The sequence below is a fragment of the Galleria mellonella genome, unplaced genomic scaffold, assembly GCF_026898425.1.
Source record: "Galleria mellonella isolate WM207_F2 unplaced genomic scaffold, CSIRO_AGI_GalMel_v1 utg64, whole genome shotgun sequence".
In the NCBI taxonomy this organism is placed as follows: Eukaryota; Metazoa; Arthropoda; class Insecta; order Lepidoptera; family Pyralidae; genus Galleria; species Galleria mellonella.
Genome location: NW_026442133.1, coordinates 7,193,540 through 7,213,875, shown reverse-complemented (window position 1 = coordinate 7,213,875; position 20,336 = coordinate 7,193,540). Strand labels below are relative to the sequence as shown.

Here is a 20,336-nt window from a genome sequence, read left to right as displayed (position 1 = left end):
TAATAGATACATATATAGATAAACATCCAAGACCCAGGACAATCAGGAAAAGATCGTTTTCCATCATGACCTGGCCGGGGATCGAACCCGGGGCCTCCACGTCGCAGGCAGGCGTGTTGACCGCTGCGCCACGGAGGACGAATTTATAAAATAAATTAAATATATATATATATAATATATATATATAATATAAAAATTTATAAAATAAAGACATGAAAAGTTTAATTTTATTTATATTTTACAATAATATCACAAAGTATTAACTATAATAAATTACTGTACACGGAGTTATTATAACAAAATATAAATTAAGATATAAACAACGAAAATCGTCATATATCGTCATTGGAATAACTGAGATGCCAAATCAATAATCAAATCTACATTATTTCATAGAGATTAAATTTAAAATGTCTGAGTTATTATTTTGAGTATTTATTTATCATATAATATATTTGTCCATCTGTATTCTGCTATTTGTTCTCATTATTATTATTATTAACTATTAGTATTAATTTTAGTCTTTTCAACCTAAGGTTGAACATTTTAAGCGTGATTGAGTAACAGAAATCCTTATAAAATAATTTATTACCAAAACCATCTCACAACCTATATCCAGTAGGCTAGATTGCACTCTTTAAATTACATAAGTATGCAAGTACTCTGTCAACCTATAATAAAATTATTATAAATTAATTCGGATTCTTATCTAATCTTACCTTTTTTGAGATTATAATATAAAAAGAAATGATTTGATTTTTTGTATATTTGTTTGTAATGGATACACTAAAAAAATATTTTGATCTAGTGAGTGTATTATGGGCTGTATCTTATATAAAAAAATTAGGTATCCCTAAAAAAATAAAAATAATGTAATTAATGTAAACCAAAGGAGCAAAAAATCACCCATAAAATTATTTACTTGGCGAGCACAGCGAAAACTATTGGTGATGTATAAAATAATGTACTACATGTTTATAGTACTTATCATAATTCTCAAAAAAATCTGCGAGATTATATGCCTAACTATTATAGTTAAATCACAATTACCATTTTTTTATTAACCAAAACACGAGGAGAATCGAAATATGATGACATGTAATATAATGTTATTTTATGTAACTTATATATAGTACCTTATCCAGATAGTTTTATAATTAAAGTCGATTAAAAGTTACGACGGGTATAAAAATGATAAACGTAAGAAAAATGTCGCGGTGTGGTTGGAGAGCTCTGTGCTTAGTATCTTTGTTACGTTTTATTTATCCAAATAAGGTAAAGATTTAAAATACTAATTTATCTTTCTATCTACCCATGCAAAGCCGGGACGAGTCACTTGTCATTAATATAATTACAGAAATAATTTATAATACAAAAAAATATTTATATTTAATATATATAGGTGTATTGAGTACTCCTAGTTTTCAATAAAAGTACTTTAAATAGGACTATGTTTCTTTGATTATTCAGAAATGAATTAAATATCTATACTTGAAAACATAATAGTACCGTAAACACTTTTAAATTATTAATGCACTAATATATAGGTACTAGATACATACATCCCAAATATTTTATATAATAGAGATATTATGAATAGCTTGTTTATGATTTTAGTAAAAGTTGGACAGAAATTAAAATACTGTTTTAATTCTTCTAGTTAAGACACGCTACAAATCATAACCTGGAGTTGATACTAATTAGCACTACTATAATATTTGCATACACATTAGATGTATTACTTACTAGCCAGCTTATTTATTATTTACTATCACTCCATCTCTTTTAAATTATTTCACAATATGATGAAATGCCTTTGTACTCGTATGGTTATTGTCATTGTGATCGGAACATATTTTGAGTTGTTTTCTAAATGTAAAAGTTTCCCTGTTTTTAAAAGTTATTGAATTATGAAGAATTTAAAGTAATGACACAAGTATTTAGACATAATAATTTAAATTTATACAATGAAAAATGTTTAAATAACTAATAATAATTCAGCTATTATAATATATTTAATGAGTATGTATTAGCTGTATGGCCCGGTGATTGATCGTAAACGTCTACTTTTTCCAGGAAATCCTCTGGCGTATGGCGGCCTGGCATTTGTCGTTACATAGTATACACCCCGTGCTCTGAAAATGTTATATATAAATTAAATTTTATAATATTAAGTGCCACACAATCGCATCAATGACTCTAGAACACCCTATATTATGAGGAATCAGAGACCAAACATCTAGAGGGACAACTCAGAATATTCAGAATTTAGCCAAATTAGAAAAAATTGTTTCTAGACCCGAGTGAGAATCGAATCTAGATCCGCATTACGCAAAGTATTGTGTCTACCTATTAATAAGGGGGGAAAGGGATTGTTAGTAATGGGGTCTAACTGACTCATTACTAGCAGGTCGACCTCCACGCAGTTCCCTCTGGAAACCATCGTGATTAATTCTAGTGGAATTCGTCACGATGGGTTAACTGACCTGCTTTCATCGTCACCTATGACCCTTCACTGATGCCCCGCTAGCGTATACCGATTGCGCAGGCGGGGTTACCATTCCATTATTACCCATTAAAAAAAACCTTTTAGTAAAGTAGCATTATTTATGAGTAAGTAATTAATATTGTATTTATTGATAGGTACATTTTGAATTTATCTTGACAAATAACTAACGTATGTAGTAGCAGTGTTTCGGTATAAATGGTAAGGACTATACTCGTATGAATGGTGTTAATTACAAGTTACTACCAGAGGGAGACTTTGTACAAAAGTCGATTGCGTGGATACCTCTGTCCTATTCGTGTATCAACCGTGAAGCAGTTGTGTTTGCATGGCTGTGTTTCGGTTTGAAGGGTGGGATATGGCGTGAATTTACTGGGTACAGAGGAATAACACCCGAGTCCTCAGGAATGGCAACGCATGGGGGGTATCATGGGCGAAACAGTATATTCTGTTATGTCCATGGTACTGCTCATGTTTGTAGGCGACGGTTACCACTTTCCATCAGGTGGGCCATCAGCTTGTTTGCCATTCTAAGTAGTATAAAAAAAAACTAAGATATAACACCTTCACCTGTAGAAATGACAACACACAGGAGCGTATCATACGGATCAAAATGTATTTTGTGATATTCATGGTGCTGTTCATCTCTTTGTTCACCAGGTAGACAATTAGTTGTTTGCTACATAAGTAGCAAAATAAATATACAATTATAAAATTGTATATTTATTTTTACATTTTCCACAAGGTCTGGTGATGATACTTACCTATGTGTAACATGTTCACCCATAAGTACATATTCTGAATCCTTCGGCTCGCACCAACCTATAAGATAGGAGAAAAGACTAGAACAGGGCCCTGCCCAGAATCCATGCGGACTGTTGATTGACTCGATAAAGTATGGTGTCACTTTTGTATGGTCACATGATAACGTCTCTGAAAATAGTAGAAATTTTTATTTTTATTTTTTTCATTTGTTGTTACATATCTTTTAAGAATAGATTCCATCATATCTTTATTTTTTATAATATTTAGAATAGCAAATATCAGCTGACAGATTATTTGATGGAAAGCGATAACTGTCGCCTATAGACATGAGTACTGTGGACATACCATTAATACTCACGGTACTTTTCTTTTTATTTTTATTTGTTGCCATTTCTAGTGATCCATATTCCGATTACTGACAATGTAATACCTATTTGCTTATTAACGTTATAGGCATTTTGTAATACTGGGCGAAAAATAATACTGGCCGAAAAATAATACTGGCCAGTTATAATACCTCTATACCATTAAATCAAGAAAAAGAAAAATATTCTATTTTTAAGAGAAATTTTTGGTCAACGTTCCAAATTTTTATCTGATAAATAATAATTTAAATATCTTTATTTTATTAAATTTTATATTCTAAAGTGCGTTATATAGCTTTCTAAGAATTTTGAGAAGAAGCTAACTACTGAAATCATAAGTATAAGGTAAGTGAGTTTGGTCTTACTTTGTTGTTTTTTGAGTTATTGGAGCACGGAAGATGTTTTTCCCGGGTTAGAATCATGTTTTATTTTGCCTACAAAATTTCTTTTTAAAACTGATACAATCCATATTCTGGTTCTCACAGTTACATATATATCACTTCATTCATTCAGGCAGATGACTTAAATATGGTTTTCCTACTTGTCTATTAAAGCCATCTGTTATTTGTTAACAATATTTAAAAGCATATAAGTAAGAAAAATAAAGGCTCAATAGCGAGAGAGCATTTCGAAAAACTACCAATTCAATGGTATTTGAAACCTTGCTAACAGCTCATACATATTAGTACAGTTATAAAACGAAAGAGGGCGTTATACAAAGGAACGATTGAAACTATCATTACGAATACTATTTTTGTTACTTATTTTGCAACCGCATATTCTTTTACTGTTTTATTATCTTTTAGTACCTACAAATTTTTTACTATATACGAAATTGGTTCTATATTATCATGGAAATTTACTTGGAGAAATTATGTAAATAGACAATTATAAGAAATTTCCATGTATGACATTATATGTAACTTCTTTAGAATTACTGATGCAATAAAAGCGCTAGGGATACTTACGAAATATCGTATCATGAGCACATCCTGGCTGACTAGAACCACCATTAACGTAAAAGTCAGCGTGACCGTTAGGCCCCCATTGTCCAAGTATACCAGCGCCCGTATGTAGAATGTCTACAAATAAAGCATCCGTATGGTCCAAGTCACGAGAACGGTTGTTGCCCATGTAGAAAAATATCGTTGGATCAAGACCTAAAAAAGTAACAAGTTCTTCATTAAAGAAAGTAGATAAATCAAAGAGTAATTACGCAATATGTGATTAAAAAATATTATAGTAAAAAATAAATATTATATTATATAGTTATATATAAAATTTAATGCCTATTGCTATATGTCCGTCTTTGGATATCGAACTACCATAAACGACCACTTGTTACATGGATATGGCACGTATATCTTGAAAGAATAGTTAATGAAGATAAAAAAGACTTGGAGAAATGGTATAAAAGGATCTAATAAATTTTGCAATATTTATTTATTATTTGCAATATTTTTTTGCAATAATATTGTAAATTTTATAGTTATGCCAAATATGTTGTAGATGATGTAAGTGTTGAAAGTTCATAAAGCAAAATATGTATTTAAAGATACATTAAATAGGATTCAATAGTATTAAATGTAGGTGTGTAAGGACATGGTAACTATTAAGCTATATACAGATTATTATCATATTATTTCCTAATTATATATATTTATTGAACATATATATATTCATTAGACGAATGCCTCTTATTATTATAATAAAAATTAAAAACGTGGGCGTATGTATTTGTCTTTATATATTTATAAATAATATTTCCTTCAATAAAGTTTACGAAAAATAAAAATAAAAATTATAATAATGTTTTTTTTTTTTATAATAAAATGGCAAAAAAGTTAAAGGCCCACTTGATGGAACGTAGTAACCGTCACTTATAGATATAAACAGCGCCATGCAAATTACAAAATACACTATTGTGACTATGGTACTACCCCTCTTACTTTGCCATTTCTGAGGACTAAAATTTTAGGCTTCCATACCCTGTAATTTCATTGCCATATCCCGTCTTTTAAATCGAAACGCAGTCATGCAAGCGTAGCTGTCAAATCAGAAATACGACTGGGACAGAAATACTCATGCAGACGACTTTGGTACAAAGTTTTTCTCTGGTAATGAACATATTTATGACTCACCGGTAATCCTTCCAAGTTTCCCATCACTGATGTAATTGGCTACGAGGCCCAATATATGTGCACCAACGCTATATCCGATAGTGTGAATCTTTTCTGGGGGGACAGGTTTTACTGGGTGATATTGAAGGTACTCCACCAGTTGAGCAATGCACAATCCCGCAAACCGTGGCGCCCATTCAATCTAAAATATAATAATGTAGATAGATAACTACGTGTACGATATTATCTTGACTGTTACAGTAATATAGTAATTTTATAAATAGCAAGCAATTGTACAAGTGTGATATATACATACAGGTTATACATGTACGCTCTTTATTAAATCAATTATCAAGATATATACTTTTTGATACAATATTATTATAATTAGGAAGTAATTTTGACACAAATAAAATAATAGCGGTCAAATATTAAGCAAAATATTAAAAAGTATTATTTTTGATAATACATTTTGTATATATAATGAAGAATAAAGAATAAAAAAAGGACAAAATCCTTACTAATATTAAAAATGTGAAAGTGAGTTTGTTTATTTGTTTGTTACCCTATAGCGTCATAACGGCTTATCCAATTATTATTAAATTTATTTTTTTTTTTTTAATTGTGAGGAGCTGGTGTCTGTAATAGGTTAAGACCTGTATGTAGTACAGATCACTAGGTCCCCAACCGATATGTGTTTAAATAATAATTAAACAAAATGCATTCCACTGAAATTATACAATTCAAAAATAAACTAATGTTAAAATAATGTTTTTAGCTCAGTATATAAATAAATACATGCGGATGAAGTCGCGTGTAAAAGCTAGTAATAATTATAATTTGTCATGACTTCTAAATATTGTAAATAGAAACCTGATAATACTTACAGTATTTAATGCGTTAATGCATAGGAATAATAAACTTTTGCCTAATGTCTAAAAGAAATGTCAAATTGACATACTTAAAAATAACAAGATGTTATATAAATGAAAATGTAGATATGTAGTCTCTGTTTTAAGTTGATGAATAATTCTTATGCAGTTTCACCGTTTTTAGGCACATGTTGATGATAAAAATTATATTGTTCTTAGATACACTTGGATAAGTTTACGCTTATTTGTCTCATATATTTGTGAGAGTAAGTTCATATTAACTCAGTGGACCGTTAGAAACAACTTTCCCTAATTGCTATTTTTTAAAAAACTTAAAATTTAAATCTCCAAATCTACTACCAGATTTACTACTTATTACTTTCCATTTTCAAAAAAAAAAATTATTATTTACTAATTAAAGTGTTTGAAAATAAGTTACTATTGTCCTTTACGTAAAATATTATATGGCAATGATTATTTAAAATGTTGTAACTAAAAATCTGTCACAAAAGTTTGCAAATTATTTCAAAGGTTGCTTTTGTAATTTACAAATATTTTTTGTCCATCAACTTTCAATCTCTCTTATATTATGATTAATGGTTTTATTAAGACCAGGCATATAAACTTTTCTTAAATATCTTCAACGTATAGACAACTATAGATAACTATAGACTAATGACAATTTTACTATATGTAGATATATAGATTTGATAAGTGGTACAATATTACTAGTTTTGTGATATATACCTCTGAATGTGGAATTAGAAAATTTTAAATAAGGTAATTAAATGAATCATAAATTGAAATATTTTAATATTTACAGATGGCAAATTATCTTAATATTCAGACTTAATATTAAATAAATATAAAACGTGAACAATAAAATACTTTAGAGTATTTTTATGTAAAACATTATACTATTATAGCATTGTTATGCTATAATAGTATGAGAGTGTGATCATGACCTAGTGGCATGCTACACGAAGCAGCATATAGAACAACAGCTCATGGAACGCAAAGTTTGAGAGTTTAAATTTGGGCTATTTTAAAAATTTAATTATATTTCTGGTCAAATCTAGAAGGTCAGGAAGATATATATATATATATATATATATATATATATATATATAGAATAGCAAGAAATATATAGAATTCGCCGTGTGTGTATCAGACTAGAATAGGGCGCTCGTTCCTTTCCTGTGGGTAACGTAAGAGACGACTAAGAGAGGACAAAGATGGGCAGCAGCGTTCCTCTTAAAACATTTCTAAAAGCTTAACTGCGGTTGCCAACCCGCCTGTCAAACGTGGCAACTACTGACAAAACTCCACTTATGGGGAAAGCTTATGTTCAGCATTGGAAAGTTAACGGCTGAAATAATAAAAAAAATATTAACAATATATAGGAGCGCACTCAAAACATCCAGGTATGAGCAAAGTTAAAAAACCTCATTCATTATATCAGATGTTATCTATCCACTGTTGAATAAAAACACCTCTAACTTCCAATTAGTGAGCATTATATTTATTTATATTGTTTACCTGACTGAGACATGGCTCTTTTACTAGAGATCCATAATCAACTATAATTATATTGTAGTTTCCTCTGGTGAAGTATGCGTTCCTCATATCCGTACTTGGAGATAGGTTCCTACCTCCGCCAAATCCATGGACAACCACTTTTGTAGGATGTCGGGGATTAAATTTCGAGTACGTAAGAGAATCATTGTCTAATGTATTCAGCAGCTCTCCTTTCTCTTGTGTTTTTCTGTAAATTGTAATAGATTATAAACCTATATTATAACGAAGATAGTATAGATATAGATTTGATATTTTTTGTATATATTACTGATAAAATATAGCGGTTTATATAGGTAAGTAGGTGTCTACTTATATTTTGTGATATTGGTGATACTATGATATAAAAGTATAAATAAGTGTCACATTATAATATATATTAAGCTAAAGGCAAATCGTATATACTATATTCCTACATTTTATTCTAATCATGGAATTTACAATTATCTTGTATGGTCTTCTATATTATAAATTGTTATACATACCTGGTATATAAATAAAATTGCATGTTTGGATGGGGACATTTGTAGGGTGGTCGAATGCACGAAGTTGTGTTAAATAAATCTTGTACAGATTGCGGTTTCTTATCACCGGTAGGCTTAGCTTGCTGCTGACTATCGGATACTGTAAAACAATAAAAATATAAGTTTATTTCAAGTAACTCGGAGTATCAAATTTTTTTGGACAATGAATTCAGATACAAAATAAGTAATTTTAATGGTCTGCCTGAAAAGATGGTCAGAGCGAGAGTTTTAATTTATATAAATTGTAAAAGTTAATTTTTCACAATACAAATAAGTTTTTTATATTATGTGGATAATGAAAGATATTTTTTCTTTTTAAAATAACCTCAACTAAGGTTAACAATATTTAAATTCATCAAATGTGACCTTTAGAATTACGACCTTTCATTCATTGTATACTGTTTAAAATACGTCATTCATTGTCATCTTGGAATAATAAATAAGGTGATGGAAAGTAGTAATTATATTAGTCTAGACTTGAAGAATATTAAGGCTTATACATATATGTATACTGAGAGGCCGGTCATATGTCAAGTGTTCTCATGTAAACTAAGATGTCTCCTATAGAAATCGCATTGACTATAATTCTTTTTATAATGCTCCTATTGCTATTTTACTCATGAGAGTCTATCTAAAGAAATAAAATTCTATCAAATTTATCTATAGATCACTTAATAGTTATTCATGGTTATAATAAACCAAAATTATTCCATCAGTAATAAGCGCCAAAAATTTCTATATTCAGTTTTTTTTTTTTGGAATATTGGATAACAATAAGTACTCGTATTGCAATCCAAATATTATTATAGCAATTTTTTTGTATTCACGTCTCTTTGTCTCAGTATTACTTAATTGTAAGATAATAGTTACCTACATATTTCAACCATATTTTATTGTTAATTAATTAGTAGTTGAACTTAAAAACTGGTGTGTGTTTTATCAGAATCAATTGAGCATATAAATAATTAGTTTAAATACTCTGTTGTGAAAGTAATATACAACGTATAAATTTACGAAAAATAACCTAAATGTTGAAAATATTATTATGTTTTTAATTGAATTCTCAAGGAAGATGGGTGATGTGTATAATATCTACAAAAGATAAGAATTAATTAGAATCCAATTAAAATAATTATTGATTACGTAATTCACTAATAACGTAAGTATTCAGGTATTGCTAGAGATGACTATCAAAATTTTCTTCATATGTTTTAGTATGTACAGCAATATAGGCGTGCGTAATTGTTTAAAATAGTCAGAGCGTGAACCGTACATAGGTTATCCATTTGTAAATGTGTTGGTATGTAGGTAATTGTTGGTGTATTGAGACAGATTAGGACACTTGTATTTACTAGTAATTAAATATCTACGTAGCTATATAAATATATAGATATATAAATTCTATTTGTATGTATAAAATGAAATGTAAAACTAGTTTTCTTGTTTACTTTGCAAGGAACTCGGCATGTACATAAAAACTGAATCTTAATAGTTCTAACTAAATAATTTAAAATTCTGTACTTAAAAAAAGACGATTTCAACATTGACAAAATTTCTATGGAATTAACAAGTTCGGCACCTTATACAGTACTGTTCTCACCTGTGGGCCAGGGCTGCTGAATACCAGCTTGAATCTTCTCTTGAATCGGTTTAAAAACGAGCTATGAGTCAACGATTTCAAGCACACAGGCGGTATCGAGCCCTTAAGACTAAGACGAGACTTTGTCTCCCTTTGTGTGTTCTACTGTTTATATAACGGATTGTGTCCTAAATTGTTTAAAATGATGCTCACAGCCACCTTTTATTATCGTACCGCTTGCCATTGCCAGGGAATTCATCCTCACACGCTTGAACCTAAATGGCTACATAGAGTGAGCACGGTTTCAAAGAAAATTTCTTCCGTGAATGCTTAGATTATGGAATTAGCTCCCTGCCAAGGTTTTCCCTAGAGACTATAGTATGGGCTTCTTCAAGAAGGGTATATTAAGGTCTCTTCAGGGTCAGCAACGTGTACGTGACACCTCTGGTGTTGCAAACGTCCATAGGTTACAGTATCTTTTTCCTATCGGACGGATTATTAGAATTTGTTAAATAGTAATAAAAATGACTATTGAATCATTTTTCTTCTAAAAATCACCACAACTTGCTTTTAAGCAAATAGTATTGAATTTTTAGTTCTTACCCTTGAAACTAAAAAATAGATGAGGTCGTCTTATAGTTCACGTTGACGAAATTGCATTTGGCTTTGTCGTAGGTGAGCTCTAGTCATATTTGTCTGGTGGCAAATATAACTTGATCCCTCACTTGCAGGTTAACATGGCGGTACGAGGTTAAACCTCTTGGACGCATACTAATGAATAACTAACAGGTCACACTTTCACCGTCCATTGATTCACTTTGTTTTCTATGCCATAATCGTTTCTACTATGATCTGGTTTACAGTTATTACATCACAGTTTAAATTAGCACATTTGAAAATATAAGTAGATTTAATTATCCTGTTTAATCTTGTCTATATATAAAGATAACCAAGAACAAACAACAACTTTTTTTTTCGTTACTCAATAATTTTGATATATACATGTCTATACAGTGTGAAATCGAAATCATCAGCATCCTTAATAAAGTACCTATTCTACGAGTAAAATTAAATACATTTTCTAAAAAGAATGTAAATCGGAAAACAATAAGAAACATTCCTTTGAGCTTACATATTAACAAAGTGGGTTTAGAAATCAAATTAAGTAAAATAGTTTTTTAGATTTTTTTGTTTTTGATCCACGTTTTTTTTTTTGGAATAATGTTCAGTTTTCCTGATAGAACATTCATTTAAAAGAGTGCTACAAAACAAATTTTGATTTCACCATATCGGTCTAATTTGGTTTATATATACACTACTAATTGCAACGATGCAATGTAACAAAGTAAAATGCTAATTAATCTTTACCCCAGAATTATTTGACCTATAAAATTATATTATTAACACAAAACATCTAACTGCATTGCATTTATAATCATAATTTGTAAATATATATATATATAAATATATATATATATATATTTATATATATATATATTTATATATATATATATATATATATATATATATATATATATATTTGTAAATAATAGCGAAATCCGTTAAAGAACATTTAGTGCTGATTATTAAATTTTAGGACGTCGCATGCGGTTTTTTTTATAGATATTTATAATATTGTGATAATTTATTAATAATTACAACTATAGTGTATATTAAGTTTATTACGCATATAATGTTTGTAGTGTAGAAATTATTGTTTTATTAGATCTATTAGACATATTGTAATATAAAACAATAAATTAACAATATGGTCACTTAAAACACATCTATGTATGTTTCAGTTTAAATGGTATTGAAAATTTTGGGCATTCACGTCTTAGTACACAGAAATAGCTTTACATGAGGTTTATTAAACATCGCAGTGTAAAATATGCATTATGCTATCCATGTGTATGGGTAATAATGGCAGGCGGGCTGGCAATCGCAGTTAAATTTGGTGATGTTTTAAGAGGAACGCTGCTGCCCATTCTTTAACCATTAAGTTCCCTTAGTTGCCTCTTACGACATCTACGAGAAAGGAAGGGGTAGTCTTTTTTTATGTAATCCCGCCCGCGCTTACGGTATATGCTGGCGGGACACCAGTGAGTAATAACAGGCGGATAATGAAAAAGCAGGTCAGTTAGCCCATCGTGATGAATACATCTGGAATTTCGCATGATAGTTTCAGGGGGAACCGCGTAAGGACGACCTGACTGGGTATATTTTTAGCAATGGGACTAGTAGCCTGCATTACTAACAATCCTTTCTCCCCCAGGAATGGGTAGTCGTTTTATGCCGGCACCGCACGGCCTGTATCTCGCAACTTCACCTGCGTGAATCAGTACAAATATCTTATGTGCTAAGTTAGGATATACCGTAGCCCTGTGTGCCAGATTGCATTCAAATACGTTTAGTAGTTTTTGCGTGAAAGAATAATAAACATCTTATTTTATATAGAAATAGGATTTATTATTATCAGTTTTTATATTCGTGATTATTAGTTAAATTATTCTTGGAATATATTGTTCTTTTAAAATAAATATATTCCTGTTATTACTATTCGGCGTCCTCTGATGTCAAAAGTTTTTAGGTCGTCTTCGTTACACACGTAGGCTCTGACGTAGCTTACAAGTAACGTGTCCTCTGATACATAAAACGAGTCGATACTAATAAATTTTAAACAATTCCTATATGAATTTAAAAAAGTCATATACGTATATTACGAACAAGTTATATATCATAAAAAGTTAATATATTCCATCTGATGAATACATTACGAAAATGTGTTACACGCATCGACGCTTGCTGTTATTAGTATCTAAGTAATAACTATGGACTATAAATGAAGGTAGACTTTCGTAATTTCCATCAGTGGCGTTGTCGTGACATATCGGACGTTGTGAAATAACTCATCCACCTTTATTCGAAGGTCATTCTTGCCCCATCCTCTATCGACCTCTATCATTTGATTAGGAGGTGTATAAAATTTAGTAACAACTAATTGTCTTTAATACTATGTCCGATATTTGGGCGTGCTATTTTAATCATATCTATATATGTAAGTATAGAACATATCATTTAATAATGTAATAAGTGGACGGAGACATCCTGACAATGAATGTTAAATATTGCAAGAACTTCCATAAAAAAAATATTGTGTTAAAAATTCGTACTATCCGGGCGGTAGGTACCTATATACCTATATGCATAATAAGACAGAGCATATTAGTAACGAGTATTCATATGTGTTAAAAAAATTGTTTTTCTCCTTTCTTCGGTTGTCAGGTAAAAATGTGTCATGATTTTTGTATGATTATGTAGGTAGTTCTAATTATGCCGTTCATCTTGAAGACTTTGAAGTGTAGTTATCAAAATTAGACATATAATTATTGTAACATTAACTAGTTGCACACGTTAATCGAATTTAACTTATGTATTATTTTCCCCTTCAGATTTCGGATAAATAATCAATTGTGATCAATCATTCAAAATCTGGTGGTGAATAGTGGTACAGATTAAATACTTGATAAATTATTATTATAAATAATTTAAAACTAAAAATAGAAATAGTTATTAATGTTACTAAAAATGTTCCTATAAACTAAATTAAATTAGTAGTAAAAGTATAAGTAATTCTAGAGAATGTGCACGGAAGTGGAAGATAGTAGATTTTACTCTATTAAAGTTGTGAATAATAATTCTTGGCCATCTAGGTAACTGAGTTTCGCGATCAGTTGTCAAAAAAGAAAAAAACAATCTGTCTTGTCAAATCAATGGTTTTTGCTAAGAATTGATTGATTAGATAGACAGTTGTCATTCCATGTATCCTTCATATGATTAGACATTTACATTTATACAATTATGTCTTAGATTATATAACATAGAGAATCAAGTATCATATACGAGACAAAATTTAGTCAGATAAATTAACGTTTGGCTAACTAAATTTTACAATTTATTGTTTTTTAATCAAAACAAAGCGCACCATTTTTTTCAGTGTTGCAAATAATTTCCAAAAATTATTTTTTCCTGTATACATATAAATATGTGTTATATTAATTAAAAGTAGCGGTTATATTTAGTGATTTAAAAATGAAAACATATTTTAAGTCTATATTGAGATATAAATCAAACTAATCAATAATGATAAGCATCAGTACGAATCATTACGTTTCTCTTGTTATTTCAAATATATTTGAAAAATTTATTTTTTTATTTAACCTTACAATTTTCTCACATACTGGGTAATAAATGTGCATTATACTAAAAAAGTTGATATATTTTTGCCGAAATTTTTGTATGGAAACACTCTTCGCCTCACCACAAAAAATTAACTTGCGATAGATATATATTTAATACATATTTAGACGCTTTACTACAAATGCGTTTCTAAGATTCGTTAAATAAACGAATGTAAATGTTATTAAAAAGAAGTGTTTAAAATAATAATTATGATATTCTATAAATTTTGGTACTTAAAATTCCAAATAAACATTATTATTACTGTTGAATTTTGTTAAACTCTGCTTAGAGAAAGATTGTTTAAATATTAGGTTTAAATATTTTTTGTATTAAGATCGTCTATCTATATAATCTAAGGATTATTTATAAAAATACTGTTTTTTTTTTATAAGATAGTTTATCAGAGTTACAAAGCATTTTTACGACAAGTCTTGTAGCTCTATGCAGATCCAATCATAACGTTAACATGTTATGCATATTACAAAGAATGTACAAAATGTAAGTACAAACACGTATTTTTTTACGAAGATCAAAGTCGAATGATGACTTATAATTCCGGAATACAAATAAGTAACTTTTAAACTGTCCCACAATTTCGTAAGCATTCCGTCCAAAATTGACATTCTTTTGTTTAGTATTCTACCAATGAAACTTAATGTCACTCTGATAGAAACAAGATTCGAAATATTATAAAATGTTTTGTATCTCCTACTTGGTAACATATGCATGAAAGAATCATGCATTTCGGTCAGGTTGTCTTACCAATCTGGGGTTCTTGCATAGATAGACAATATTATATATGTATATATACATAAAAACTAATTAACTAACAATTAATTTAAGCTAACTTATTAACATATCTAGTAGAAATAAGATAATATTGTAATAATGCAAAAAATTAAAGGCTTATATATATATATATATATGTACACAAAGAATTTTTTGGGTATTTTCTATTACGTAATGAATTTTATTTTACAAACTACTACTAGGGCTGTCTGACCAAACTTAACTCATTCGGCTGTGTAAAAAATATCTATATAATTATAATTAATCAGCTACAGTTAGTGTAATATAGCGAAAGGAGGTATCATTTTTAACTACAGTAAGTGTAATGAAGGATTCTTTAAGTCATATCTTTCAATCGATTATATATATATGGACCTGCCAACTAAGAACCTGTTTTTCGATAAATTAAAAATAACGTAAAATAGTTAATTTTAAATTTTCGCATTGTTTACATCTATTTTAAATACACTATCAGGACATAACGCGATGAAAAAAATTACAAGTAAATAGTACCTAAATACCTGTTTCTTTATTGCCGACATGGATTGCACCACGTCATGACCATAACGTGGTGCAATCCAAATATTTTCGATGCGTTAAATCCCGGTAGTGTATTTAAAAAGCGTATAAAATGTTAACAATGGGACCGATTCGAAGTTGCTATTTCTCTAATTTATCCCTTAACTTAATATTTTAAATTGATAATATCGCAAAATTACTGTTTCACAGACTTATTACAAATTTAGATCTTATTGGTTCTTATAATTCGTTGTGATATCAAATTGAAATTTTATTCTTAGAGATAGATTTAGAGAAATGGGACCTCCGAACCGATTCCACTGTTAATGTTCCATCATTAATTTAGTATGGACTTTAAATAAGATAACCATTTTATTCCGCGAACTTGACTGTTTGCGTAACACAAAAATCCGACAATCGGACACAACGAGCAGCGATAAATGTTTGTGTGTTATGCAGAAGCGTAACCGCGTGAGAGAAGGTATTATGCAATACAAATGTCGGTCGCGTCGGCAACGACGCAAGTCCGCGACAGGTTTTGGGTTCGGAAGTGCAAATGTGCATTCATGTCGCCAATATACTATTAAGTAACAAAAACATCTTTATGTAAATATAAAAATGTATTCGTGCGACCTTTCTTCATTCGACGGTATATTTTGTCTTGTTGATTATGTTGTTTTCTTTTTTGTAATCAATATCGTTTACCTGCATGAGGTTCTATACAAATTTTATCACGATTGGATTCTCTTTGTCAAAAATAATCAATTAACTCGCAATGATAGTTGTATTTAGTGTAATTTAAGTGTTCTTATAATACAAATAGGTCAACATTAATAAATCAAGTAATATCAACAATACTAAAATGTCATTTTCGTCAAAAAGAGTATCATCAAAATTTATTTAATTACACAATAAATACTCATAATAAATTGTAAATCACCTTTTTGTACTTGTTTAAAATGTAGGTTATTTAATAAATATTATATCTACCATATGGTCAAGATGTTATTACTGTATACTTTAAATATGGATTATATACGATCAATTTCTAAATTAATGTAAAAATAAATATCTAACATTTACTTTACTATATTTAGTATTAACAGTGTTCTACATATTGTAACATGAAACCATTTCAAATGCGGATGAGGAAAGTACAAAACAAACTTACCGCATCATTACATAATTATGCATTATACGTAGTTATGTTAGTAGTTATTGATGTAAGTATAACAAGTTTAACAAGGTTTTGAAGAAATGGTTTTGTTTATAAATTGTGGTATTTGTTATGTTTTTCTATCTTGTGCCATGAAATATATTTCATGTTATGGTCACATAGCCATATTGTTTTATTAAAAAAGTATTTTAATATCCTAATATTGGTTCAATATTTTTATCACTTTTTGCAAAAAATTTAGAATATATGTACATTTCGTTCCGTAAAATAGCGAACACACCGATAACTGACGAGATATTTCCTATTGTATATATTTTTTTAAACATTTCGTCATTTATTGACATGTTTTTGTTCGTAATTGAAATCGTTGTTTTTGTTTATATAAAGCACTTAAAAGCAAATCAAGTACACAAGTCGAAGAATAAATCTATAATACAGGTCAAGCGTGTATTAGAGATTTAGTGACGTATTCAAATTCTTTTTCTTTAAGTTTCTGCACCTCTAGATAGTCAGAGGACGTCCACAGTAATCCCTCATTATATATATTTCATATTAACTATTACTTATTATACATAATATTTCAATTTAAATATTACTAATTTTTTAAATTAAGTAACTGATTCTGTAAATTATTGCTGATGTAATTAACACTCGTACTACTAGATTGTGGTATAAAGGTGTGATTGCCTATTATTAATTTTAATAAGTGTTAGTTTATTTTTATCCAATTGAACTAGGTACCAAATTAAATCGTTTAAAATAAGTACCTACTACACAGGATAGATATTACTATGCAACATATAATTTTCTTTAAAGAGGTTTTCAATTGTGTTGTAGTTTTTATATCTATGCTTCGTGATGTCATAACCAACCCAGAATTAAATTTGATTATTATTTTTAAATTAATATAGTTTACTCCTACGTTGATTTTAAACTAATTTTGTTTCGTAACATTGTCCGTGTGTTTGTAAAATTAACTTTAAACTAATTTGACTTATTTTTTATTTTGTTCTTTCACAAAAAGAACCAATTGAATTCGATAGTCTTAAAAGGTTGTTTTTTAATATTCTGTCAACGGCCTTTATAATATCTTTGTAATACATCTGTTACTTGTGCATTCATAAGTTTATTTGTGTGTCATTAATGGAGGCTCTTAACTTCTTGCATAGTACCCGCATAATACAATTTATACCTTTAAACTGACGGTGTACTATCAGGCTAACTCTATACCTTCAAGCTTAATATTATTGAGTTGGGATCTAACTTGAATCAAACATAAGTGAGCCTACTGATCACAACTAGACAAAATCAAGTTGGGTTGTGAGTTTATATTACTAATACCAACATTATGAAAATAATGTTCTTTGTTAACTTATTAATTAAATTCATATCCTTGTTGTTGATCAAAGATTACTACTGAATATAAAATAATATTTTTTTTCTTACAAACGTCTTATAATAATGGCAAATGATAAATATTTATTTATGATTATGACTGAAAATTCAAATATAAATTTAGGAATTCTGTAAGATAGTATTTATAGTTCATACCATATTTCTTTTTCTTAAATAGTAATAGAAGTAACCTTACTTTATTATTACTTCCACTGTTGAATATGAATATTTATTCTTATGAGCACATAGTCTATTATATATCAAACTAGCCAGGTAGCTTTGTTAATTTCGAATTTTCTGTTCCTATACTGTTATTTTGTGTTTTATTCACTTATTTACGATATTCTAATAACTAAAGGATTAGTATCATATTGTATTCTTACTTCGTTATCGCATGAATAAATTAAGACATAGCGTAGAAGGAACAGGTTCAAATCTCGCTCGTTACAATTTTTTTAGCGACACAATATTTATTGAAATATGGATTTCATATCTTAAAAATATTTTAAAATTGAAATCCATATTACATATAAAATATACATATTAAATAGAAAAATATTTACTTCTAATTATTGTTTGTTTATATTAGAATTCCCTTATTCATAAAAATGCCAAACTTCTCATAAACATTTTAGCATTTGTCTTTTTCTTTCACATTAAATTCTTAATTTGAAACAAAGTGACAAAACATTCTAATAGTTAAAATAAATTTGTAGGGAATTTTATTTTTTATGAATAAGGGGGTAAGTTTAATATTAAATTACCTGATATCTGAATGGTAATTAATCCAATTAAAATTAACCACTTCTCACTAGTTTTCATATTTTTGGAACCACTTTTTAATATGTTTATTTATTCAAATAACAATAAGGTATAATATAATTACCACTGTACAATATTGACGTCAATGATTTTTAGAAGTCTATAATTATAAAACTACGACAATATATCACAAGTCGTGTGATATTAAATAAAAAATAATTGTTTTTACGTTAAATTTAATGATGAATATCAAGTGTGTGCGGAACCCTAAAAGCGTGTAACCACATGCGTACTCAGCGGTAATACTGAGAGCGAAAGTGTTCGCGTCGACCCTCGCCTGTAGAATTCCCCCGTTGCGGATAAGTTGACAGTCAGGCACTACCGCTGATCACCTTACACATTAACGTCATCACGGCATTTTTATGTCACTAATTATTATTATTAAAAAATTTTAATGTTTGCAGCTTCAGATAACTAAATTGCAAGAAAACATTGTCATAGGTTGATACTCTTTTATTCGTAATTATAAATTTAGGTTATTAATCAAAATATTTTTTTTTAATTACTTGTTTGTTATTTTATGTAATTATGCTTATATCCTTATTTCTATTTCATCTGTTACTTATATTATACGAATCCTTACTAGATTTTATTAATATTGAAGTGAATTTGTTTATTAGCTTTTGTATCTTTAACGGCCACCAATCGTCATGAAATTTAACATAGTACATATTTGGGATGAAGAAGGTCATGTCTTTTGATAATATAGATGAAGTCATTGATAAAAATAATAAGATCTGAAAGCCCATTTCCAAGAAAATTGGCCTAATTTCATTTGAAACAAACGAATTTAATTATAATAAAATTAGTATATATTTATAATTGTCTAAATATAAATATTTTTTTTATTAAAAAATCACAATCGTTTAACTACTCGACAAATATAATAGTATGTCCATGGTACTGCTCATGTCTATAGGCGACGGTTACCACTTTCCTTCAGGTGGACCGTCAGCTTGTTTGCCATTCTAAGTTGCATAAAAAAATATATATATAAAAAGTTAGCAAATTTTCATTACTATATACATATCATCTTTATATTCAATACAATTTTATTTGTATATATAGATTTGATATAAAAATAAA

At 28.9% G+C, this 20,336-nt stretch overlaps 1 protein-coding gene across 2 annotated transcripts; it reads right to left on the bottom strand.

The window, feature by feature from the left end:
• Positions 1 to 229: 229 nt before the first annotated feature.
• On the bottom strand, positions 230 to 19,534 carry LOC113512596 (pancreatic lipase-related protein 2). 2 transcript variants are annotated; one of them, XM_026896495.3, is made up of 7 exons: positions 19,193 to 19,534; positions 8,689 to 8,827; positions 8,168 to 8,393; positions 5,778 to 5,958; positions 4,605 to 4,796; positions 3,271 to 3,439; positions 230 to 2,135 (listed from the first exon to the last, which is right to left on the bottom strand). In XM_026896495.3, exons 1-7 carry the CDS (start codon positions 19,248 to 19,250, stop codon positions 2,030 to 2,032), a joined length of 1,071 nt encoding a protein of 356 aa, XP_026752296.1. In that variant the 5' UTR covers positions 19,251 to 19,534; the 3' UTR covers positions 230 to 2,029. The 2 variants fall into 2 exon arrangements, with proteins under 2 accessions (XP_026752296.1, XP_052756103.1); XM_052900143.1 differs by having other exon boundaries at positions 19,315 to 19,533.
• Positions 19,535 to 20,336: the final 802 nt, after the last annotated feature.